This window comes from Mytilus galloprovincialis, chromosome 3, assembly GCF_965363235.1.
Source record: "Mytilus galloprovincialis chromosome 3, xbMytGall1.hap1.1, whole genome shotgun sequence".
NCBI classification, from domain to species: domain Eukaryota; kingdom Metazoa; phylum Mollusca; class Bivalvia; order Mytilida; family Mytilidae; genus Mytilus; species Mytilus galloprovincialis.
In genome coordinates this window covers 94,690,743-94,717,823 of record NC_134840.1, presented here as the reverse complement: position 1 = coordinate 94,717,823, position 27,081 = coordinate 94,690,743, and the positions used below count along the sequence as shown (strand labels likewise).

General features: G+C 31.4%; 1 protein-coding gene across 2 annotated transcripts in view; it reads left to right on the top strand.

Annotated features, from left to right (window-relative positions):
* The window catches only part of LOC143069438 (uncharacterized), a 32,227-nt gene extending 6,022 nt beyond the window's left edge, over nucleotides 1-26,205 (top strand). The window contains exons 10-25 of one of the 2 annotated variants that reach the window (XM_076244070.1): nucleotides 988-1,005; nucleotides 2,410-2,482; nucleotides 4,465-4,559; nucleotides 8,405-8,499; nucleotides 10,109-10,244; nucleotides 10,735-11,520; nucleotides 12,043-12,233; nucleotides 12,927-13,020; nucleotides 13,417-13,484; nucleotides 14,082-14,241; nucleotides 15,400-15,568; nucleotides 16,677-16,739; nucleotides 17,562-19,106; nucleotides 22,292-22,393; nucleotides 22,938-23,084; nucleotides 23,504-26,205. In XM_076244070.1, coding sequence (XP_076100185.1) covers nucleotides 988-1,005; nucleotides 2,410-2,482; nucleotides 4,465-4,559; nucleotides 8,405-8,499; nucleotides 10,109-10,244; nucleotides 10,735-11,520; nucleotides 12,043-12,233; nucleotides 12,927-13,020; nucleotides 13,417-13,484; nucleotides 14,082-14,241; nucleotides 15,400-15,568; nucleotides 16,677-16,739; nucleotides 17,562-19,106; nucleotides 22,292-22,393; nucleotides 22,938-23,084; nucleotides 23,504-23,535 — 3,774 coding nt within the window. In that variant the 3' untranslated portion in view covers nucleotides 23,536-26,205. The remainder of the gene's footprint in view (nucleotides 1-987; nucleotides 1,006-2,409; nucleotides 2,483-4,464; nucleotides 4,560-8,404; nucleotides 8,500-10,108; nucleotides 10,245-10,734; nucleotides 11,521-12,042; nucleotides 12,234-12,926; nucleotides 13,021-13,416; nucleotides 13,485-14,081; nucleotides 14,242-15,399; nucleotides 15,569-16,676; nucleotides 16,740-17,561; nucleotides 19,107-22,291; nucleotides 22,394-22,937; nucleotides 23,085-23,503) is intronic. The other variant, XM_076244071.1, reaches the window with a different exon arrangement.
* The last annotated feature ends 876 nt before the right edge of the window (nucleotides 26,206-27,081 follow it).

The following is a 27,081-nucleotide window of genomic DNA, read 5'->3' as shown; positions in this document are numbered from 1 at the left end:
TTTCCTAAAATTGATCAAGAGCAATTAAGGGAAGGCAACAGTTTAAGAATAAAATGATTTTAATGACTCAAAATCGCTTGAGATTTAGCAAGAAGTCATTTTATATTTACGATTTAGTGTCAAATCTGAAGAAGAGAATTTTAGGCTTGCGTATCATAATAAACAAAGCACGTGTGTTAGTAGTGAAAAAAGTCTTTTTTCTATGTAAATTAAATCAAGTTTTAATTTAATTTTAAATCATAATTGACAATTGTCTTAGCTGAAAAGTAATTAAATAATGAAGACAGTTGGTATTGAATTTTAATTTCTTTATAATATTAGTTCGGAGCTTGTGATTAATAGCCAGGTGTGAATTAAAAACACAGGTAAAGAGATTAGCGATCATTAGCCAATAGCTCCCCGAGGCATCTCAACGAAATGACCGAAATTATTTCTGATGAAAAATAAAATTTGACCTAAATCCCAATAAATGATTTAGGACTTTTGAGTTTCCAAATCGGTCATGTCTGGCATATATGACCGTTTCCGGACCCTTGCTTAAGTTGTATATTCTGTAAAAGGTTAGGCTGTCAAAAGTTGTTCAAACTTTTTTTTTTTCATTCATTGATATCACAGCTGTTTTGAATACTATTGGTCAGAAATTTTTTTAACTTCTTGGACTGAAAGATGTATGAATCCAATAGTTGCATCAATCTTTGTCATTTTGGACACTACTGTAGTTGTATATTGGAAGTTCATAATATGGTCAGTCCATTAGGTATAATCAGGAGGGATTTGTTTTCACAGAAGAAACCTATATTTTTTTATCATTCCTCTCTCAGTTAACTTAGTTTAATTAATCTAAATTTCACTTAATGATCCCAGAATGATAGTATTTTAAAGTTGTTTTTGTTGCACAATGAATAGGGCATTAGTTTTGTGCATTGATAAACATAAATTTTTATAAATAGAAGCTACATGTATGTGTTTATTTTTGCTTTATATTAGTTTCAGCCCCTGAAACAGGTATTACAGTTATATTTTCTGTGCACATTTTCACTCCTTGAATAACAAGGTGGTTTGTTAACATGCTGAATTATAAATGTATAATAAAATAGGTTTCTCATTGAATTATAAAGCACCTATTTATGTTCAAAATTGTGTTGTGTTGTATTTCATAGTCATCTAGATAAGTGCTTCATATTTCAATATGAAAATGTTTTTGGTAAGATGTATTCTGGTTCCTTGTTAAATTCATCAAATTACTTGAGGACAAAAGCTTAAAACTTTATTTTGAAAAGGGAGATAACTGAAATCTTCGAAACTTTTTATACCATTTGGTCTTTTTTTTTTACGGAATCAGAATGCATTAAAAGTGACAAAGTTATCCTTCACAATAATCTAATCTTCAGTTTATACTAATATAAGATCTGGATAACAGTGTTGTTAAGTTCTGTAAGTCTTACTTGTTGGAATTGACAGTACTTGTGTAAAATAAATGAAATTCATTCTCCATTACTCTTTGACTGAGCTGTGTTACATCAATGTGCCCTAGTTTTAGTGTGAATTTATTTGGGCTAATGTCTCAATTATTTAATAGATTCAGGCCTGTGACATCAAGTATGTTTCATACTATTAAACAATAGTTGTTTGAAATGCTGTTTTTGTGCTATTTAAATGTATCATTAAGGTTGACAAATTTTGCCTTGGCTGAGGCCATAAAAAAGAATAGGTTTGTTTGCCCAAACCCTACCTACCCAGAAAAAAGCTGCCTACTCAAATTCTTTTATTGTCCTGATTTGAAGAAATTTTTTTTAATCAGATAGGCATGAAGATTAATAAACATCCGATACTTCAATTTCTTTAAAAAAAAACAAAAAAAAACCTACCTACGGTACCTACCCACTGTCTCAACCTTGGGTAGGGTTTGGGCAAACCAAAATATTTTTTAATTGTGGCCTGATAAATGTAAATTATTCATCACAAACTTATTAAGTAGTAGTAACTGGTTAATATATCTGTAAAATTATTTAAAAACTTTGATCAATTCATGTATATTATTGTCTCTTTGTTCAGTCAGGGTCTTCTCATTGAGAAACCAAAAACACATGTTTATTTCTGGGACTAAGACAATTACCTGGTCTTATGACAAATTTAAACTGCTTTTTACTACCAAATGAGTTAATTAAATGTATATTCTTTATATTGTAAAATCTGTAGAAAAGTAGCTCCTGTTAACATGTATTGTTGAAACCAAAAGGTAATGGTGAAAAAAGGTATGCTGTATTCTTAATAGTCTTGTCTTAGATGTGAAAGAAATTAATGTGAATGTATTTCCTATGACAGCTTATAATTAAAAGATTGCCAGTGTCAAATTTGGGTATGAATATATTGTGCCATTGAAAATTTTTTTGTTATTTTATGTTTTAGTCATCAGATGATGAACCTAATGAAGCCAAAGACTGTTTTGTAGCACAGCTTTACAAGTTTATGGACGATAGAGGTAAAAATGCTTATGCACAAATTATCTGTTAAGGTGGTACCAAACACTACAGGGAGATAACTCAGTAAAATCAGCTAAACGTTTTGATTACGTCGTGTTGTTAAGGGAATATCAAGCTTCTCAATGATCAAAATAAGTGTTCATCAAACTGCTATATAACCAGTGTAATTTTTCTTATAAAACAGTTGGTTCAAATTTTTTGAAATTTTTATATTTTTGTCAAAGGGTCAAAGTAAATACTTTGTCAAAATTTTAAGAAAATTAAACGAGCCAAATAAATTTTAGTCAGAGTGTTTGGTACCACCTTAATATTATTTATAAATCAAATTGTCTTGATGATGTATTTTGTTTATGTAATTATTTAGTCAGGTACTTCATTAACAAAAAGAGTGTACAAGTTGGTGCATGGCTGCAAGAATATTACACACAATGATGTTATGTTTGTGATCTGCATTTAATTTTCATGAGAAAACGGGTATTATTTCAATGAATCAAATAAAAAGCAGTGTTCTAGCTACACCAATTGAACAGGGTGCAGCGCCCGCCCTTTTTCATTGATGCCCATGCTATTTTTCTGTTGTACCGCGAACGCCCTGCTGTTTTTATCACCGAAAAGTCAGCATTTTTCTGCCTTTAAAATACCGGTAAAATCATAACTGTTCCATGAACAGGAAGTTCAGCTACCTGTGCAAGCTGTCAAATTAAGTGACCCATTAAGTGTATGGCTTTACCTGACTGCTTTGGTGTCTAACACATTGTTAATTAACACCAATTACCTTAAACTTAGCTCATAAATTATTTTATGAATTTCAAAAAAGTTTGACAAACAAATTGATTACTTCCCCTTATTTATCACCTATTCAAAATATATTACTTAAATTAATGTTTCTTTTCGTGAAAAGATTAAAAATAAAACAAATTGAATGCAAATGCATATTAGAATATTAATTTAAATTATTTTCACTCGAATACACTTCAAAAATAAATGTTTTGAAAATTATATTTTGCATTTTTACTTCCATTAATTGATATATCAAGTGCAATGAAGAATTCCCAATGTTAAAAATTAGTAATTGGTCTGAAAGCTATGGTATCTACAAGACATCTTAATATTCACAGCAAGTTAAAAGTTTCTCAAAGAGGGTTTCAGCATGATGACTATAGATTTATGAAAAAAAATGTGCCAAAAGAATAAAATTACATAACTCCCATTTTATCAGAAACTTGATGTTTCAATAATGCATGATAAAAATTATGTGCTAATTCATTATGAGGCGTAATTGCCATTTTTTCAATAATATAAATTTAATCGTAAAATTGCCCTTTTTTCAATGACATTCACACGTAAAATTGCCCTATTTCTGACTAACACCCTGCCCTCTTCAAATCCTGGTTAGATAAAGTTTCGAATATAAATTTGAATTTCTAAATGGCTTTTCACAGTAAACAATTTTCTATACCATGATATATATCTAAGTCTTAGATTTCCCTTAGTGGAATATGTTTAGCAGAGGTAACAGTAATTACTCAGTGGTGTAGTGAAACTAGCCTGTGAACACTTCACTGCACATGGCAGGTGTTTGACTCAAATCATTGTCAGTATTCCTAACAAAGATCGGTGGTTTAATCAAGGCATTCTGGCTTCCTCCAAAATGGTTGTCATGAAACATGTGAAATAGTCAACAGTGATGAAAGTGGTGTTAAACACTTATCAATCAATCAGAGATTACTAATGATGTGACAGGAAAACAAAATTCTTTAAAATAAAACAATATTCCAGCCTTTTGGTTTACTATAACACTTATGAATATTCTCACATTGGTGCTCAGAGTCCTGTATCAAATGCTGTAATTATGATGATAAAATGGTCCCAGATTTTACTACATTTGTTTATGTTGAACCCTTCATGATGGCATTCATGTATAATATTGTTAAGAATTTTCTTCAAAATATGTGAAATTTTCCTCTTTTTTTCCCCCCAGGTACTCCCATAAATAAAGCACCTGCTATTGTTAACAAAGACCTGAATCTCTACAGACTGTTTAAAGTTGTACAGAATATTGGTGGTTATAATAAGGTATGTATTGCCTCTGTTTCAATGTCATATTTGTTCCACGTAAATGTTGAGAAATACCACACTAAAATATACGTACTATGTTGATGTTCAAATTTTTAAAGTAGATGATAAATGTTGATAATTTTAAATGTACAAAGTCATGTTATAGGTTAGCTCAGAAAATACAAAACTCAGAATTCCACCATTTTAAAATTCTTTAAATTTTCATTTTCTTTAGAATATTGAAATCATTTCCTGTATTGAAAATATGTTTCAGCATAACTGACAAGTTTAATCTCCTTGATATTTTCTATTTTCACTCAGCCTTAAAGAGAAGCTGGTCCTAAAGACAATTTTCTAGACTAATGATAGGATTATTTGTTAATTTGTAAAAATTTGTCAGACATTTTCTAGAGAAAACAAATGTACTTAGCCTATCTAATAAGCCTTCTAACAAGTCCATCAAAGGAGTAGGTTCAGTAAGACCCCTTTTTGGCCCCAAAACATAGCAGTTTTAGAAAATTGTGAAAATGTAATCTTTATCCCTTTCACCGATTGCTGCCCAGAGAGAAGCTACTCTGAGACGATGGCTTCCCTGGCTACTATTACTCAAGTGGGAGATCTTCATAATAAATGTCAATAAAAACTTGTTTGTAGTTATTTGTGTATTTATTTCATTCACTAACACCATGTTTACAGTTTTGTTCATGTTTTGATAATTTTTATACGACCGCAAAATTTGAAAAATTTTTCGTCGTATATTGCTATCACGTTGGCGTCGTCGTCGTCGTCGTCCGAATACTTTTAGTTTTCGCACTCTAACTTTAGTAAAAGTGAATGGAAATCTATGAAATTTTAACACAAGGTTTATGACCACAAAAGGAAGGTTGGTATTGATTTTGGGAGTTTTGGTCCCAACATTTTAGGAATTAGGGGCCATAAAGGGCCCAAATAAGCATTTTCTTGGTTTTCGCACTATAACTTTAGTTTAAGTTAATAGAAATCTATGAAATTTTGACACAAGGTTTATGACCACAAAAGAACGGTTGGGATTGATTTTGGGAGTTTTGGTTTCAACAGTTTAGGAATTAGGGGCCAAAAAAGGGCCCAAATAAGCATTATTCTTGGTTTTCGCACAATAACTTTAGTTTAAGTAAATAGAAATCAATGAAATTTAAACACAATGTTAATGACTACAAAAGGAAGGTTGGTATTGATTTTGGGAGTTTAGGTCCCAACAGTTTAGGAATTAGGGGCCAAAAAGGGACCCAAATAAGCATTTTTCTTGGTTTTCACACCATAACGTTAGTATAAGTAAATAGAAATCTATGAAATTTAAACACAAGGTTTATGACCATAAAAGGAAGGTTGGTATTGATTTTGGGAGTTTTGGTCCCAACAGAATAAGGGGCCCAAAGGGTCCAAAATTAAACTTTGTTTGATTTCATCAAAATTGAATAATTGGGGTTCTTTGATATGCCGAATCTAACTGTCATGACTGTGTATGTAGATTCTTAACTTTTGATCCCGTTTTCAAATTGGTCTACATTAAGGTCCAAAGGGTCCAAAATTAAACTTAGTTTGATTTTGACAAAAAATGAATCAGTTAGGTTCTTTGATATGCTGAATCTAAAAATGTACTTAGATTCTTGATTATTGGCCCAGTTTTCAAGTTGGTCCAAATCGGGGTCCAAAATTAAACTTTGTTTGATTTCATCAAAAATTGAATAAATGGGGTTCTTTGATATACCAAATCTAACTGTGTATGTAGATTCTTCATTTTTGGTCCTGTTTTCAAATTGGTCTACACTAAAGTCCAAAGGGTCCAAAATTAAACTTAGTCTGATTTTAACAAAAATTGAAATCTTGGGGTTCTTTGATATGCTGAATCCAAAAATGTACTTAGATTTTTTATTATGGGCCCAGTTTTCAAGTTGGTCCAAATCAGGATCTAAAATTATTATATTAAGTATTGTGCAATAGCAAGTCTTTTCAATTGCACAGTATTGCGCAATGGCAAGAAATATCTAATTGCACAATATTGTGAAATAGCAAATTTTTTTTTAATTAAAGTTATCTTTCTTTGTCCAGAATAGTAAGCAAGAAATATCTAATTGCAAAATATTGTGCAATAGCAAGATTTTTTTTTAATTGGAGTTATCTTTCTTTGTCCAGAATCAACTTAAATCTTTGTTATATACAATATACAATGTATATTCACTTTTTACTACCAACTGATAAATTAAAATAATCTTTACCATTCAGTGATAACAAGCAGTTTTTTTACATCTTAATATTTTATGATGTATTTAAATGAGTAGTTATTGTTGCAAACTCCATTAGAAATTTTAATTGAGATTAGTTTTGGAATAAGGGAAAGGGGGATGTGATTAAAAAAATTGGGTTCAATTTTTCTCATTTGAAATTTCATAAATAAAAAAGAAAATTTCTTCAAACATTTTTTTGAGAGGATTAATATTCAACAGCATAGTGAATTGCTCTAAGAGAAAACAAAAATTTTAAGTTCATTAGAACACATTCATTCTGTGTCAGAAACCTATGCTGTGTCAACTATTTAATCACAATCCAAATTTAGAGCTGAATCCAGCTTGAATGTTGTGTCCATACTTGCCCCAACCGTTCAGGGTTCAACCTCTGCGGTCGTATAAAGCTACGCCCTGCGGAGCATCTGGTTTCTTCATAAAATATTCAAATTTTCAAATTTTCGGCATTATCTAGGTGAAATTCTCAAAATTCTGCTTTTAGACCCCAAATCGTAATTTTTAAACCCAAAACGGCAAAATTTTGAAAATTTTTATGAGGCTGTACAAATTCCTCACACTGAACGATGTCCATTCCAAGTGTTTTGTACATAAAACGACATTTTACGTCAAAAAAGTATACTTGTTTGGCTTCAATTCTTCCATATTCTTTCAAAAAAAATGTTCCCTCATTTTAAATTCCGTAAATTTCGTCTGATTTTGACACGGTTTTCAACAAACAGAAGCGCCATGTTTACACTTTCATCCGGGTATTCATCAAAGAAAGATAACTCATGTTTGCACTGTTTTGAGCGGGAAACATAAAAGATGTATTCCCATCCCGGTAAAACGGGACTCATCGTCAGTTGTCTGAAGCGTGAATCCCGGTAAACCGGGACTCATCGGCGAAAGGGTTAAGCTATATTTTGGAAAGTAAAATGCTTCTGCTACATAAATATGAGCTGTTTTTGCCACATACAATGCACAAATATCGCGTTCTAGTATCATTAAGTCATGCTAAATTACTGAAATCTTCAAAATTTTAGCATTTTGGTTAATTTTTAGACGGTTGTCGTCTAAAATGAAAGTGGCCGCATTCGTGTTCATTCATAATATTGAAATGTAAGTTGTATTTGATGATAATACAAAACGTATATAAAGGTTGAGGATGAACACGGATGCGGCCACTTTCATTTTTGACAAAAACCATATGAAAAGTGATGTTTTTTGGCATATTTGATAGATTTTTCATATTTAAGCTTGAATCAGAGCGTTTTTAATGACTAAATCAGTTAAAATCTTTCACATAAACTAATCGAATCAATTGAAATAGACACTTAAGTGTTTAAAAAGTGTCCAAAAACTTTCGTTAGATGAACCTGAAATGTGAGGCCAAAATCGGCCCTTACCGGACCTACTCCTTTAGGATTTTGTGTTCTTAAAATTTAAATCAGCTGAAATTGCATGATGAGACAACTATCTACCAGAAATTGCTTGATGAAGATGTATATAAAGATTTGTAGGGCTATAGATTGCAAACACAATTGTGACAATGATAAAACCTTTCAAGTTTATGTATATCGTTATTTCCTATATTCATTACAGGTAACCAATCAGATGAAATGGAGAATGGTTTATACTAAGATGAATCTACCACCAATTAATACAGCTTCTCATCAAATCAAAAATGCTTATAAAAAGTAAGTTTTGTCAGACAAGAAGACAATGATCAATTCAACCAAGATATTTACAAGTGTTTATTTAGAAAAAACTTGTGTCTGTTAAAGTGATCAGTCATAACTGCTCTGAAAGATTTCTGGTTTCTATGGTCATGATGGTATTTATAAGAATAACCTGAATCTGTTTTTTCTTGTTGAAGCGTTTTAGATTTCTACTATCAATTTTGTAAAATTAAATAGAATCAACCACTTATAAGACAATTTTGTACACACTAGACTGAAAAAAAATAAAAAATCTGCACACAAACTCAAAATATATGAAAAATGTGTGTTAACTGTTGGGTTTTTTTTTCAACCTTTAGAATTAAGCTGACTTCAATTGTTTTTTGTCGAGCCTTCGACTTTAGTCGAAAAAGCGAGACTAAGCGATCCTACATTCCGTCGGCGTCGTCGTCGGCGTCGTCGGCGGCGTCAACAAATATTCACTCTGTGGTTAAAGTTTTTGAAATTTTAATAACTTTCTTAAACTATACTAGATTTCTACCAAACTTTGACAGAAGCTTGTTTATGATCATAAGATAGTATCCAGAAGTAAATTTTGTAAAAATAAAATTCCATTTTTTCCGTATTTTACTATAAATGGACTTAGTTTTTTCTGCGGGGAAACAAAACATTCACTCTGTGGTTAAAGTTTTTAGAATTTTAATAACTTTCTCAAACTATCCTGGGTTTGTACCAAACTTGGACAGAAGCTTGTTTATGATCATAAGATAATATCCAGAAGTAAATTTTGTAAAAATAAAATTCCATTTTTTCCGTATTTTACTTATAAATGGACTTAGTTTTTTCTGCGGGGAAACATTACATTCACTCTGTGGTTAAAGTTTTTAGAATTTTAATAACTTTCTTTAACTATCCTGGGTTTGTACCAAACTTGGACAGAAGCTTGTTTATGATCATAAGATAGTATCCAGAAGAAAATTTTGTAAAAATAAAATTCAATTTTTTCCGTATTTTACTTATAAATGGACTTAGTTTTTTCTGCAGGGAACCATTACATTCACTCTGTGGTTAAAGTTTTTAAAATTTAAATAACTTTCTTAAACTATCCTGGGTTTGTACCAAACTTGGAAATAACCTTATTTATGATCATAAGATTGTATCCAGAAGTAAAGTTTGTAAAAAGATTACTCTGTTTTTTTCTGTAATTTACTTTCAAATGGACTTAGATTTTCTTACAATCATAAAATAGTAACAAGAGGAATATTTTTATTGATTTTTTTCCTCATTGTTGTTGAGCCTGCGATTTACAGCAAAAATAGGCGAGACACTGGGTTCCGCGGAACCCTTACAAATTTTTTGTCTGTACGATATTGATAAATTTAAAATAAGAACATGCTACACAACTTATATTTACTATTGGAGCTTGCAGCATTGGTAAAAGCAAGACCTTTAAGCAAAACTAAAATCTGTTAGTCCAAATTTAAAAAAATATATACTGGACTTTCTATGTTTTCATCATTAAAGACATAGTTTAAGAAAAAATTATGTATTAAATCTTGCAATAGGTAGAATTGAATGACTATCGAGTTGAAGTGATGTGTATGTTTAATTGTCTGTGGTATTGTAGGTACCTTCATGCCTTTGAGGATTTCTATAGAAAGTTAGGAAGTTCTATGGGAACCATTAGTCGGCCTGGTAGGAGTAGAAACAACTCTGGACGAGGGATAGTACAGTTCCGTGGTAAAGACAAACAAGAAGATAAGGTAAGATCAAGCTTTTATTATTGTGGTGCTTTTCAAGTGATTTAGTGAAAAAGTGTGCTTGAAATTAGAATGAAAGAAAAAAGACCCTTTATAGAAGTTATTGATTTTATTTTGGACAAATGGGATGTTCCAGATTACTATAGGAAAACTAACATCTGATACATGATATAAAGAAAACAATATCAACAGCCTCAGTTATATGCTAACCTTGAGTTCTAAAAGTCTTAGATTCTATTATCTCTTGCCTGGTCAAACTAAAAATGAAATTCTAGTAATATGGATGCTCTGCTGAGCAAGCAGTATTGCAGAAAAATATCAAAAAATGGTTGGATCAGAATATAATGAGTCTACAAAATACTTTTGAATACAACATTTACTAGAATCTACATTTATAGATGTGGCCTTTCCAATTCTACAACCATGCTGTACAGTTTGTCTCTTCAAGGCAAAGTAAGTTTAATATTTCTGAAAATAATTTTGATATCTTCAGGATTCTGAAAGTGTTACTGATGAGGTAAAAGATGAGAAACCTAAAGAAGAGGAAGTTTCACCAACAAAAGATCGGCAAACTCCAAAAAGAGTTACACGACAAGATGTCAGTGAGGATTCGGGAAAGAAAGAAAGTCAAACTGATGCGAAGAAAGCAGTCAAAAAGGAAGAACCAGAAGATAGTAAGAAGAAAACAAATAAGAAAGAGGAAAATGAAAGCAAAAAAGAAGTTGAAACAAAGAAAAATCAAAAGAAAGAGGAAGTGGATGTGAAAAAAGGCAAGGAGGAAGAGGGGAAGAAAGGAAAAGAGGAAAATGAGGCAAAGAAAGAGAAAGAAGAAAAGACTATCAAAAAGGAAGATGAGAAAAAAGCTAAGAAAGAAGAAAATGTTAATAAAAAGGCTTCCAAAAATGAGGATTCAAAGAAAGAAAAGAAAGAAGAAATAGTCTTGAAGAAAGCAAAAATTGTGGTGAAAAAGGAAAAGGATGATACAACAAAAGTAAAGAAAGAAACTGAAACAGAAGGGGCGGAGAAAAAGACAGCCAATCAAACAGCTGATAAAAAGACGGCTCAACCTGCTGAAAAGAAAACTGCTTCACAGGCAGCTGATAAAAAGGCTGCTCAACAAACCCCTGACAAGAAAGTTACTAAAGAGACCAATGAAAAGAAGACTCCTCAGCAGACAGGGGATAAGAAGGTAACACAGACTACTGGAGAAAAAACAAAAGCTGCCACTACGCCAAAAACTGTAGATGGCGATGATAAACCAAAGGGGTCCCCTAAAAAGGTAAATACTTATTAGTACTCAGCCTTGTAGAATTCACTATTGTTTAAGATGCATCTGTCAATTTGAGTCTTGAAAATATTGAGAAAGATATATGAATAATCTGCTCAATGGATTAATCATAGATACTAACAATTAGAGATTCAATTTCCTAGGGATTCAATTTCAATCGTTTGTTGTTGATTTCAAATTTCCATCTGAGTCTCCTTCCCAATCATTTGAGTGAAGTTTACATAATGAGGGCTGGCTAAATAATTTGCTTTTAAAAAAGAGTTGATGGTGCTGTACAAAGCATCAGTACTAGTGTTAAACATGGTAGGTCCTTGATTTTTGTACATAAAGAATAATTCCTTCCCAAGAATAGACAGGTGCCTAATCTAAAACCCACTCTTATTTCATGGATATGTTTGCTTTAAATTGAGTATTTTAAGCATAAGATTTTCTTTAAATTCTCTGGTAACAAAATCAATATCAAAAAGTTTTGTAAAAAATATTAATTCTATACGTTTTTTTTTTCTTTTCTAGCTTGTCCGAAGGCGATCTATGAGAAAAGATGAAGTTAAAGAAGAAACCACTGCAGCAGCAACAGCTAAACTTGTGATGCAGAAAGAGGTCAAGGTTAATCTTATTAAAAAAGATTTCAAACCAGCAGAAGTCATTAAAAGAATCAAAAAGCCAAAGGTTGAAGGTCAAACTGATGAGAAGGAAAAGAAAAAGTGAGTTATATAGTTAAATGTTTGCCTTATAAATATAATGGTTACCAATTGATTGTGTCAGGCATGTAATAGTTAAATGTTTGCCTTATAAATATAATGGTTACCAATTGATTGTGTCAGGCATGTAATAGTTAAATGTTTGCCTTATAAATATAATGGTTACCAATTGATTGTGTCAGGCATGTAATAGTTAAATGTTTGCCTTATAAATATAATGGTTACCAATTGATTGTGTCAGGCATGTAATAGTTAAATGTTTGCCTTATAAATATAATGGTTACCAATTGATTGTGTCAGGCATGTAATAGTTAAATGTTTGCCTTATAAATATAATGCTTACCAATTGATTGTGTCGGGCATGTTTTGAAGTTCACACACTCTACAATCAAAACCATAAAAACACAGATGGTCATTGATATTTGATTTTTCTATATCTATAATAGTGACTATTAAACCAATTTTTTTTAGGTATTGAATCAATAGGTTCTACACAAACTTAGGTTAATCAAAGTTCTATAAATGCAGTTTTAGTTTCTCAACTGGGCAATCAAAATTATAATAGAAAGTATACTCCTTTACAAAACACAGAAACTGATACTATTATAAAATTCACTATAGTTTGAAGAATTTAAGAATGAAAATCATTGTTTCTCTTTAATTTTGTTATCTTTAATAAATGTCTTATATTTTCAGTGTTAGTCAGAAAGATACACATAACTGTCCAATGGGATCACGTCTGAAGGTCAGATATGGTGGAGGTCAGACACAAAAGATTTATGATGCAAAGGTAATGACATGGTTCAAGCAACTAATTTGGCTGTCTCCATACAAGCATTTCATGATCAGGTGCATTGCAACAGGGAATTGTTTGATAAGAAACATTTACAATTGCATAAAACTAAACGAAGAAAGATCGTTTTGAATCATTTAAGACATATGTTTCAAGCACTAATACAAATATATAAAAACATATCTGAAGAAGAGTGAAGGGGAAAAATCAGTCAAGTTTTCCATTAGGATAAAATATATCAGTTCCTCAAAAAAACATCCAGGTTGATTGATTGAATTTCGTTCTTTCTTTGACATGTAGTAGCAAATGTTTGGTCTTTATTCAGGACAATTGTAAATTGTCCTAGTTTTATTTCTCTGATTTAAACCCAATACAATTTCTATTTTATGACAGGTTGTAGAGGCAAAGAATGATGGTTCAGGATTACAGTATTTAGTTCACTATGCAGGCTGGAATAATCGGTAAGTGTCATGTAAGGGTAAATAATTTTAAAATATGGATTGGCAAAAATCCCCTAAAAGCCAACAGAAATAGTAATTTTGGGTACATCAAGTATACAGACTGTCATAATTAACTAATGTCAAAAATCAAACTTCCTTTACCCTTTTACATTCATTTTAATTGAATAGCTCTAAAATGGGATTCAAAATTCAAGAAAGAGAACATTTATCGAGCTATTTCAATTTTTGAAAAGCTGATCTTGGCAGCTCTACTCAAATATATTTTAGGGTGATTAAAAGCATTCTGAACATAAGAAAGTATGTAATATACAAGTTATCTGATTTGATATTTGTATGCGAGAAAACAATGTCTTACAGGTTTGAAGTAATTACATTTAAAAGAAAAAGACTAAAGGATATTGGGTATCCATCCATGATATTACTACATGCACAGAAAAAAACATAAAAAGCAATTGAACAGCGATTTTATTGCTTTTCTTCATCTCGAAGTGACAGTGAGACAGTGAGACCTTCAAAGTGCTCGTTTAAAAATTTCTTAAGAAATTTATAATGCTTAATTTTAAAAACATACATGTAATTATGGTAAAACTATTACAGATATGATGAATGGATTCAGCCAGAGAGAATAGTCAGTATTGTAGAGAAACCAGCTTCAGATCTGGTTGTCAAGAAAATAGAGAAGAAGATGAAAGATGCCAGTTCACCTAAAACTCAAAAACAATCTCCAGCTCAACCAGTACTTACCCCTCAACAACAGGTTAGTAACTCTTGTAAAATACAGAAAGCTGCCCAAGCTCAAGTTTAAAGTAGTCACTTTCTAGGAAACAAAAGTTGTTGAAATACTGGGTTAATATCATAAACAAGAAACCAGATATTGTATATGAAATATATCAAGTTCTAGTTGCTGTCTGTAATAATGGTTAAGAAAATTGGGCCACAAATGTTCGTAATTTTCTTTTTCAACTTGGATTTAATTATTTATGGTATGCACAAGAGAAAGTTAATGAAAACTTTGATATTTTGAATGAACGTCTGTTAGATCAATTTTATCAGAGCTGGCGCGAGTCTGTAGAGAGCTCTGAAAAACTAATATTGTACAAAATGATAAAAACAGATTTTAAGATGGAACAATATATATTGAAAAATATCAATGTTAAAATGTTGTCTTTATTAAAATTTGGTGCATTAAAACTAAATATGGAAACTGGACGTTACATAAAACAACAAAGGGAGGATAGAATTTGTAAATGTTGTACTATGCAATGTATAGAGAACGAATATCATTTTATTATGGTTTGTCCAGCATATAGACAGTTTAGACTTAAATACTTCTCAAAATATAATCATACATGGCCAAATATCAACAAACTGTATTCACTACTACAAGTTCAAATAAAAACTGTTATTTACAATTTACAAAATTAGCTTTTTGTGTCAGAGGATAAAAAGTTATTAAAAAAACTTTGATATTGCAATATACAATGTAATCATAAGTAATTTAAAGTAATCATGATTACTTTAAAGAAAAGTAATCTAATGTAATCGATTACATATGAAATAGGGTTTAATTGTAATGTAATCGATTACATTTTATTAGCAAAGTAATTGTAATTTAATCGATTACATTTTAAAGTAATTGACCCCATCCCTGGTTTAATTATTCTTTCGATATTCAGAAACCTGCTTCAGTGCAGCCAATGTTTACACCTCAAAAGCCGTTTGTCTAGTTATTCTCTTATAAAACCTTGGCAACTTGCTACTTCAGTAGTGCTTACTTTAATCAAAGAGTTATTATATAGACTGAACACACAGAAAAGTAGAAGAATAAATGTAAAACCTTATTCTGTGTGTTTCACTACAAGAAAGAAAACAAATTCTATTTCCTTTTGACTGAATTGAAAATGTTGTGTTTCAGGTGATAAAGAAAAGAGCTCGCTCAGGACCAACAGAATCACCATCATCAAGTCCTGCCAGGTCTGAGAAAGCTAGATCCCCAGCTTCCAGTGTTGTTGGTTCAGACAAGAAAAAGTCCAGGCCTACAAGGTCAAACAGTGTAGAGTTCAAATGCTTTGAAGGATTACAAGGTAATTTTGTATGATGCCACAGTCTATATATGACTTTATAAAGAAGATGATATTACAGGAGATATTTTACCCAGGATGCATTATACTTAGTTATTAAACGAACTGGTAAAGAAAGAAGTTACTGTACCAATTGTTTAAATGCTGTTTATTATAAGTAAAACAAGAATGTGTCTAAGTACACGGATGCCCCACTCGCATTATCATTTCCAATGTTCAGTGGACCATGGGGTCAAAATTTTGATTTGGAATTAAATTAGAAAGATCTTATCATAGGGGACATGTGTACTAAGTTTCAAGTTGATGTGAATTCAACTTCATCCTAAACTACCTTGACCAAAAACTTTAAACAAAACTTTCACCTGAACTTCGCACTATCATTTTCTATGGTCAGTGAACCGTGAAATTGGTGTCAAAACTTTAATTTGGCATTAAAATTAGAAAGATCATATCATTGGGAACATGTATACTAAGTTTCAAATCGATTGGACTTCAACTTAATCAAAAACTACCTTGACCTTTAACCTGAAGCGGGACAAACGGACTCACAGACCAGAAAACATAATGCCCCTTTACTATCGTAGGTGGGACATGGAGCATAAAAATGGCTGTACGAATTAAAATTCAAACCATAGAAAAATATTATTGAGATACCAAGGGAGTTAATTAGAAACAGTTAAAATTAAGGGCAGACGGTACATTAAAGGGAAAAAAAGATAATAATTTAATACGAAAATGTTACTGAAAACAGTTTTTTCCCTAATAAGCCATAGCATTCTTTTAAACTATAAGAAATGAAAAAAAAGAACTCATTAAGAATTTAAATTTTGGGTGTTGATCTCAGCAGAATGTTTATTTATTGTTACATATGTCCTTAATTATGAGTTCTAACAGATGTTGCATGTATTTTGAATAGTTTGTAGTAAAAGAGTATCAAGATTTCAAACATATTACAATAATGATGAATCTTAATACAGCCAACCAACCACTAGCTGATATATAAACTGAAATTACAAAAAAAAATATTTCTTTTATTATAAAAAACATGATTTTGATTAAAATAAACTATCATTATCAATGTTTTTATGTTTATTTATAATATTCTTTACAGTAAAACACAAGAGGACACGAAGAAATTCTGGTGTAACTGAATCTTCAGATATCATCTCACATGGTATGTTTTAAAAATATCACTTTATTTAGACCTTACCTGATCGTCTGGTCACTATTTTTTTACAAAAGTTATTTATATGCCCCCTATGAAGACGAGTAAAACAATGAATATGGATGTCAGGTGAGCTTGACTTTGAAAATTTTCACCAAGAAATATTATATTTCTTGAAACGGTATACAAACTTGAAATTCATGTAAAGATTTCTGACAAGTCAAAAATCTGTTTCCAGTGGTAGAAGATTCCTTTCTGGTTCTGAAATAATCATGCTATATGTCAAATTTGATCTCTTGAATTACATGATTAAATTGCCTTTGTTTTGAAACTACATTCTCAATATTTTGGTATTGTAAACATGATAAAATAAACATTGAACAGTACTTGTTGTAACATTAGATAAGAAAACTATACAGGGTAAGGCCACAATTAAAAATATTTTGGTTTGCCCAAACCCTACCCAAAGGTTGAGACAGTGAGTAGGTAGGTAGGTAGGCATTTTCTTTATTTTTTTCAAAGAGAGAAATTGAAGTATCGGGTGTTTATTAGTCTTCATGCCTTTCTGATTAAAAAAAACTTTTTCAAATCAGGACAATAAAAGAATTTGAGTAGGCAGCTTTTTTCTGGGTAAGGTAGCGTTTGGGCAAACAAACCTATTCTTTTTTATGGCCTAATAAAGGTATCAGTAATACTGCCTAATCTAACAAGTTGATAATAAATAGCAAAAAAAAAAAAACATTGGCAATATTATTATTGGGTAACAATTGCATATAATTCTTTAAGGAATATATTTTTTTCAGGACTTAATATTGATAGTTTACATTTCAGCTTCCTTCACTGATGACACAGACAATTCGGATGAAGAAACGGACAAGGCAGAGGAAATGGAGTCATCTGACTGTCAATCAATCACTGAGCCGTCAAAACCTGTTATATCAGATAGCGAATCAAAGACAAAAGAAGAAACAAAATCAGAAGAAAACGAGGATAAAGGGTCAGTAGACATTGTGGAAGTTAAGGTTATGTATGATGGCGACTCCCCTGTTAACGTGGAATCAGAAGAGTGTGACAATAAAAATAATGAAGACAGTGAGGAAATAGATGAGCCTAAAATAGAACCAGAGATTGCAGTGCAGTCAGAGGAAAAGCCATTGGAATCAGTAAGCAAGGATATATCTGAAAGTGTGAATACCACAGAACAGGAAGTTACTGAGAACAAAATGCCAGAGATTCCCGAAGTTAAGGATGTTCCTATAGTGGAAGTTGTTTCAGATGTTTTGGAAAGTAAGTCTGATTGTAAACAAGAAGAGGTTGTTAAGACAGAGGAAGAGGAGAAGGAGGAGGAGAGTGTTGACATTAAATGTAACGAGGACTCCTCAAGTCTTGATAGATACGAATTCAAAGACGAGGAAGAGGAAATAAGTTTACCAGAATGGAAGGCTGAAAGACATGTAGAGTCTGAGGATTGGAAACCAAGAGAACGTGGAAGACCAAGGAAAGCTCAGGGTAAAGATAAAATTGAACCGAAGAAGGAACAGCCTTCAAGAGAGAAAAAAGAAGTGAAGAAGACTAAAATGACAATGGCTGAGAGGAAATATATGGGTCAGAATCCTCCATCAATGGCAGACTTGGAACCCCCAGTTAAGAAAATGAAGGAAGAAGAAATTGTGGAAAAGCCAGAGATCAAAGACACCAATGATGAAGATACGGAGGAAGATAATGAAATGGAGAAGAAAAAAGTGAAAAAGAAAACAAAGAAGAAAGAAACTTTTGATAGTGATAGTAGTGATATAGATCATAAAAAAGTCAAAACCTCCAACAAACCGGTGACAAAATCAAAAAAGAGGTTGAAGGATGGTGATGACCTTGATAGAAGGTCGCTCATGTCCGATGACGATTCTAGTGTTACAAGTGAAAAGTGTGACACAGACAATCCTTCTGTTTCGACAGAAGTTAATAATTCAAATACTGTGATAAATACTAATGAATCCAAAACTAGTGCTGACACTATAGAAATCTCTGAGCAAACAGACACTGCTACCACAGGTGCGTTTGAAAATACTCCCCCCACATCTCCAGAGCAAGAAACAAACACATGTGACATTCAATCTCAAGATCATTCCCATGATTCTCATAAAAACATTGTTGTCATGTCAACGGAACAACATCAGTATGAATCTCAGGCAGGCAACACTAGTCCGTCTTCGTCAAACGAAGGCAGTGTTGGCAGTGGCAATGTAGCTGGATCAGACAGCAGTGCTGATGCTGTCATTCTGGGCAAGAGGAAGAAAGAATCTGAGGAGGTTACTCCAGCCAAAAAGAAGAGGCGAGGAAAATCAAAGTCTACTGGAGAAAAGAAATCAAAGCCTAATGGTAAGTTCACAATTATAGATGTATAGTAAAAATCATAATTCAAAGATAGACAATTAATACCTTGACAAAAATAAGGATTGAGAAACACAGGCTCAAGAGGGTTAATAATAATAGCCAATCCTGCTCTGGTGACACTCATACATTTTCATTGCTTGCATGGTATACGTTTTACATTGTAGCCACTGATGTAAGCCAACAAAATTTCAACTTTTTCATTGCTCTGAATTGCACAAATCTTTAAGATGATTTGGTTTTTGACTGAATGCATGCATGAAGTTTTTCAGGAATTTGCCAGATTTCTGGATTTTCACTATTTTGCGCCGACAGATATTTTCCTACAAATGATTAAATTTTATCATTTACCTAACCTCAGGGATCTCCATGGCCTGTTTAACGATGGCGCCCCGCCATCGTTCAAATGTCTTGCGCCATCGTCAAATGACTTGCCCCATCGTTAAATTACCTGGCGCCATCGTTAAATTGTCTTCCGCCATCGTTCAAAACTTCATCATTTTTGTAGCCCGACGCCATTTTTTTTATCAATTATAATCAAATGCATGTAATTGCATAACCCTTAAGCTTTTTATGTTATAATCCAACACAGTTCTAACGCCTGAGGGATATCCGGATTAAGATCGCTAGTCACTTGTACCTGAGCTTGCACAGGTAGATCAACAAACCAGACAGGAGAATACTAGGCCCTATCTGAGGATAGACGATCCATTTGTCGAATTAATCAACTAAGTTCAGCAAATGATTATGATAATTTATATTAAATAAATAAATTAATAATCCAGTTACAAAGAAAATAGTTTAACAAGTCGAACACGTGCTTTATTTTGACTTACGCAATCAGCATCCCCCTTTTTTAAGAAGTACAAAATAAGACGCAAAACAGTAAATATTATTTCATCACAAATAACTCGAGTACTGCTGTAACAATAATTTAGAATGACTTTAAAAGTTTAAAAGTAAAAACTTATAAATATTTCCTGTAAAGAAATATCGTATCGTAATTCCAAATTCATTTCGTATATTACAATCAAATTGATACATCCGCGTTTCCGGTTTCTATTCAGACTCGAAAGATGCATGTTGCACAGCATCAATTTGTCAGATAAAGTCATTAAAAACCTTTTCAGTTGCTTTACAAATCTCTTTAACCTTTTACATAACCCGTACGAATCGTTTTGTTGTTGCTGCAAATCAGCCATACCGGTAATGAGTTCTGAATTTGACAGTGTCCACGAAAAATAAGCTCCACATCATATGATTTTTAACCCCCATAACAATTACCAAAAATACAAGAAATCTACATGGGGACCTTCATGACAGCTTTGGTCATTCTCGACTAAGGGGGGGACCATGAAGACTTGGCATTTGAATGGTTAAAAACGGCAATAAATGAACATATTGATACTTTAATTCTAGAATGAAAATCAAATAAATATAATTTAAATAAGCAATGAATTAGCATGTTCACCATTCCTTGTACGGAGGGATAAAATACTTCCGATCGCGCTACACTGTACAGCGTAGACACGGTTTGTAATGGTGAAAGTTCCTCCATGGTTCAATTTTCATCCATGGAGATCCCTGTAACCTATTATGCATAATGAATTGACAGACACTTTATTTAATGTACCATTAGTTTCCCATGGGGAAGGGTTTTAGACGACAACTACCATGGGATATTGTGTTTAAGTTATCTTTCAGACACATTTTAGATGTATTTAATGATATACCGATCTCATTATATTACATACTAATTAAACTAATTTATAATTTACTTTCTGGTGAAAACTGACAAATAAATGTAAAAAAAACAAACTTTGTGAATCTCAAGATGTAGAGAAGATGTGTCCCTTGACGGATTAAATTTATTACAGCTTTTTGTTTAGTCTGCAAATTTTTCCAGCTTCTTGAAAATTCAAATAACCATTTTTATTTTTTTTTAGAGTTAAGGGTTTGGAATTCATGAGTATTAATTTTACCCTTGATAAAGTATTTTTGCTACAAAATTAATCAAAATCCCATAAATCTTGGTCATTTTGTTCTTTTGATATCACAACCATGACAACATAAAAAGATTGACAATACAGTGAAAGTTCTTTAATTCGTGGGTATCAATTTTCGTGATTTGAGCAATTATTTACATGTTCGTTGGTTTTTAAATTCTAGGATTTTTCGATTTAAAAAAAAAAAAAAATTAAAAATTAAAGCCTTTAGAAAATGTAGAAACGAAGGTTACAAATAGTTTGGATTGAAGGAAATTGCAAAGTAAACATTGACCCCTGTAAATCGTAGTGATAACACTTACATGACTTATTAACCCATGATAAAGTGATCAACAGATTAAAGACCATTAAAGGTCTGAATTAGGCCATAAACATGTCCCCTACAAATGCTATAAACAATGATAAACGTTTCTTGTATTGTCAAATAAATCTTATCGAAATCAAGACCAGCATGAAAGTATTATTCCCATATGTCATGTATGTACCAGAACTATGAGGATATAAAATGAACACTTAATCATACTAACAAATCAATTCTGGAAATCTGACTTTCATCGATCAAAAATATTTTTTATGAGAAATAATAGATCAAAAGTTGTACAGTTTAGGTTATTAAAGATTAAATGGGTATAATCCTGCATGCGGTTGTAGTTCTGTGACTGCTATTAAAGTATTCTCAGATTTGGCGTTATTCAATACATTCTCTAGATCATATCAGTAGTCAAACCTACTGATGGGGATCTTTCCATGTCTTGATTTGGACAATGGTTGTTTTATTTTGTTGGACACTTAAATTCGTGGATAAAGTCATCCACGAAAATTGGTACCCCAATAAAAGTACTTTCACAGTACATTTTGTTCTGCAATAAACATGATTAAAGTTGGTGAATATAGCCTTTGCAAACATATTTTCAAGACTGTGCCAAAAAAAATTTGACCCACCAACCATACAATATTTTGACAAAACCTTGAACACACATTTATAAAAAAAAAAAAAAAACATGGTTCATTTGTTTGCAGTTTGAGGGTTGTTTTGTGCTTCCTGTACTTATTATATGCATAAAATATAAGGATTCTTAAGTTTGGATTTGGAAAAAAAACCAAAATGCTGTGTTATTGCTTTGATTACATGTACATGTGTTATAACAACGTTTCTTCTGTTTGTAGGAAGTGATAGTGATGAAAGCTACAATCAAACTTCAGGATCCTCGTCTCCTACTAAATCCCGTCCACGTTCTCCTAGAACGCCAAAATATAATCTCAATCTAGGTAAGTAAATTTTAAACAAATATTGTACAAAAATGTTTGATTTAGTTTTGTCTCAGTGAGAAATGTGACTTTGTGTAAACCCCATTCATGCTACCCTACAATGCCAAATGCCCAAAAATATTTTCAATCATGGTGATTTTTCTCATAGTTAATACAGACAAGAAGATGAAAGATTAGTGCCAATGAGTCAACTGTCCATCCGAGTCGCAATGTGTAAGAAGTTAACAATTATAGGTCAAAGTACAGCCTTCAACAATGGGCATTGGCTCACACCGAAAAGCAAGCTTTGAATAACCCCAAAATTTACTAAAGTAAAACAATTCAAACAGAAAAACCAAAGGTCAAATTTATATAAAAAATGAGAAATGACAACCATTAAACAGCAGGCTCTTAATGTCAATTTTCTAAACATTCATTACCCGTCTCATTGAGATATATCCTTTTCATATGATGCATAAGATCAGTCCCAGTTAGCTATTTATAAAATTAATTATAAAAACTTTCAAGTAACAAGTAATTTTTTGGATTTTTTGGATTTTTTTAGAGGAAGGCAAATACTTAGAAGGAGAAGAGAGAATTACTTTCCTTATGGAAAAAGCACAGGAAATACGCAAAATCTATATGGACTTGAAAGCTGAAGTAGCAACAATTGATAGGCGAAGGAAACGAGCCAAACGCAAAGACAGAGAGAGTAAGTCATGTTACTAATGCAAAGGAAACATTTTTAAGAAAAAGAATTTCACTTCTTTGTATGTAGAATGAACATTTGTCAATAAATATATCATGATATTTTGGAAATGAATAATTGATAAAAAAAAAAAAAAAATATGCAGTCATATAATGCTATGAGGTTGTCGCCGTCCGAAGACACAATTGGTTTCCAGACAATTTTTTTAGTTGAAGTTAATGGATTTCTGTGAAATTTTACCAGCAGGTTCAGTACCACAAAAGGAAGGTTGGAATTGATTTTGATGGTTGTGAACCTTTTACAAATTTGTATTTGTTTCTGCTTTGTTTACAGATAGGTATATGATAGGTCCTTATTATGTTTTATATGAATAATCCCAGGTTATCTAGAGATGATCTAATTGGTCTTTATTACTATTTCAGGTTTCCAGGGAACAGATCAGGAACATGTGTAGTATTAAGTCACATGACACAGAAAGTATTAGGTCAGCTGACCAAGCAGCATTGGTGCATAATAGATGATCATTTCATAGGGTATCTTCCATGAGAAATACTTGTTTTGTTATTGACAGACAGCATTATGAAGTATTTTTTTAAAGAGTTATGTATAAAATAGTTTAAAAGGCATAGGTTCAGGATTATTTGTTTTGGAAGGGTTGGGCATGAAAACATAACTATTTGCAATGTAAACATTTGATTTTTGTTCAGATGTATAAAACCTGATCAGGTTTACTAAAACAGAGAGTCAAGTTCATGATTTTAATGTGTTTACATCATATAGACATATTTATCATAAAATGAAAAACTTCAGTTCAAACTAATGGTCTGCATTTTTATTACATGCAGGAAAACTGTCAGCTTATTGCTGGAAATTTTTATTAATACAGCATGTAGTGAATGATATAAGAAACCATTAATTTATGACTGATATCTGTTTGTATGTTTTTAACATTATTTTTAAATATAAAATAAACCAGGCAGAAGATATTGGTCTGTGATACACATTTTTTGTAATCCTGGTAAATTTTATTGATCAAAAAAGCAAAATATTCACTTCTTTTTGCAGAAAAGTTGCATTTTTCTTTGTCAAAGTCTTTACTGCCCATGAGCACAGGTTATTACGGAAGGGTTTAATCAGTAGATACTATTTATGCACGGAAAGACACTTTGCACTTCTTTTTTGGTCATTATCTTATTCAAAATTTTACAGAATGGCGTGTTATGCTATGTATTCCTATGTATGATATATTGGAATAGCCCATTGGAGAAAATGATAAGTAATGATATATATATATGAAGAACAGGTCTGTTGTTTAATGTACTAAACATTTTATAAGGTTGTGCAAAAATACTTTGTTTGGGCATAAAATTTGTTTGTTGTTGGTTAAAGGATTCTGTAAAGAGATCAGGATCTTTTCTTAAAAGAAATTTCAATATAATACTGAAATAGTCTTTACTTTATGTATGACAAATAGTTTTTTCCCATAATAATTTTGTGAAGAGGGCTGCAGATTTGCTTTTTGTCTGAAAACAATAATCATCAATTACTGAATTAAATTATGAAATATTGTTGAACCTATCTGTTAAGTTATGGGTCAAATTTTTAGAAGCAGAATTTGAAAGTCGCCTTGAACATGAAGAAATGTTTTGTAACTGTTTTTAAGAGTGTGCAGAGGTGTAATACTGACAAAGCAAATATGGAAAAGTTTTGTAAATGGTCAAACATTTATGTTATTAAATTACAGTGTATCACTGTTATATACATGATATATGATAAATGTAAACCAACTGATTTTAACATACACTTTATTTTGGTGACTTATTGAAAAATATTGCCTCAAATTTGTTCTTCTCTTGTATGAAAATATCATGAAATTTAGAACTTAACTTAACAATAATTTGCTACAAAATAAGCTAGAAATTTTTAAACTGAAAAAGGGTGTCTGTGGAACACAGTTGGTTTATAGTTGTGATTTATCGTTTAGAATTTCCAGTCTCAGAATTTTGTCGATTTATTTTTTGCCACCTAGTCATTGGTTAACGCAAAACATTTTGTCTTGTCTTCATTTAAATCATAATTATTTTGTTTCCCTGCCATTTTATCCATTCAGTTTTGTTCAGTCATATCTATAGGTAAATTGAATGGAACAATCGTAAAATAAAAAAAGCCATGTTGTTTTTGTTTAAGACTTGCAATACTTATGATATTTATTAGAGTGCTATCATTGTTGTCGTAAAGTTTATTTTTTTATCAGTGGCAAAGTTTATTTGTCCTAGATTGTTATGTAGATATGTACATTTTCATAGATTTGTTTTTTTTTTTTTATTTATACTGATCTTGAATGTTTTAGAACAGTTTGACAGTCTCCACTTTATCATATCATGTCATAAAGATTTTATGTGCCAGTATTCTTACAGTAGAAATATGTCATGTGTTCACCAGGCCACTTCTAACTAGTAGATAGAAAATTGTGTGGTTTTGAAATAGAAATTTGTAAGGTAGATGTTGTAATCCATCCATTTTTGCCCAGGTGAAAGAATTTGGTACCGGTGACTTAACCATATATATAATTACCTAATTTTATTTCAGCAATATGGTTTTAACACCTACACAGCTACTTTTGCATAGATACTAATTCTGTACCTAAAATCTGTAGTACTGGAAATCTACTTTCAAAAATCAGTACTATTTTGTTTTTTTTTAAATTATTGTAATATTTAGGTACCTGTAATTTACAGTACTTGACTTGTACTTAAAATAAGTACTACAGTACTTAAAATAAGTACTACATATTCTGGGTTACACCATCAAATTTTCAGCATTTTGAAAGTATGTCTATTTCAAATATCTTAAAGTTATTATTTTTAAACACGGAATATTGTGATCCCTTTTGGTATTATTTTTGTACCAAAATATTGAGTACAAATCAAGTACTGTGAAATACAGGTACGTAAATACATTGTAGTACAATAATTTTAAAGTAAAGAATTAGTACTAATTATTATATGACTATAAATTTTTTGTTTTCTCATTGGCTAAAAGCATAGGAAATCCTCTTTGGTAAAACATTATATTCACCGCGGCAAAAATCACGAGAGGTTAATATAAGATTTGGAACAGCGTCCGTGTACCTAAATATAGAAACGGGGAATTCGTGTTAGCTATTTAAGGGATGTATAAATAAAATGGTTTTTAATTGGACGACCGAATAAATATCAACCAATCAGCGCTCTCGACATAAAATCGTTTCGATCTAACAGACGACAGTTACATGTTTCCGGCAACAAAGTATGGCTGGAGCAGCAGAAGTAGCTACTGAAAAACGCTTTCCATCGTTAAATAATGAGGAAATTAAGAAGATTTTGATAGAAAAGGATTCTAAAAATAATGTAACAATCAATTTCAATTTAAAGTGAAATTCTAAGTGAAAATTTACTATATACATGTACATGTATCTAATTTTTTATTCTGTTGTATTCAATATTGTTCATGCTTTGGTCTTTAAAAATTGAAATGATACAATATTCTTCTAGTTTTAATTATGCAGAATTAAATATGCCTAAAAATCAAACCCAAGCATAAAATAAAAACAGTCTAGGCAAAATACCATCTAACCAAGGATATATTTCACAATCTAAAAATATGAAAATGACACTGAGAACTAAAGAGTCATATAATAAAGCAATTGTTGACTTTTGATATCAGTTGATAGATGATTTATCAACCCCAGATGTGATATTCACCTCGGCCGTTGGCCTTGGTGAATATCACATCTCTGGGGTTGATAAATCATTGTATCAACCTCATCAAAAGTCAAAAATTGTATAATATTAAAAGTAAAGAAATAGTACTAAATATTAAAAGTAAAGAAATAGTACTAAATATTAAAAGTAAAGAAATAGTACTAAATATTAAAAGTAAATTTTCAGTACTACAGAATTTGAGTACAGAAATAGTACCTATGCAAAAATAGCAGTGTATTAGTCTTATTTTTAACAGC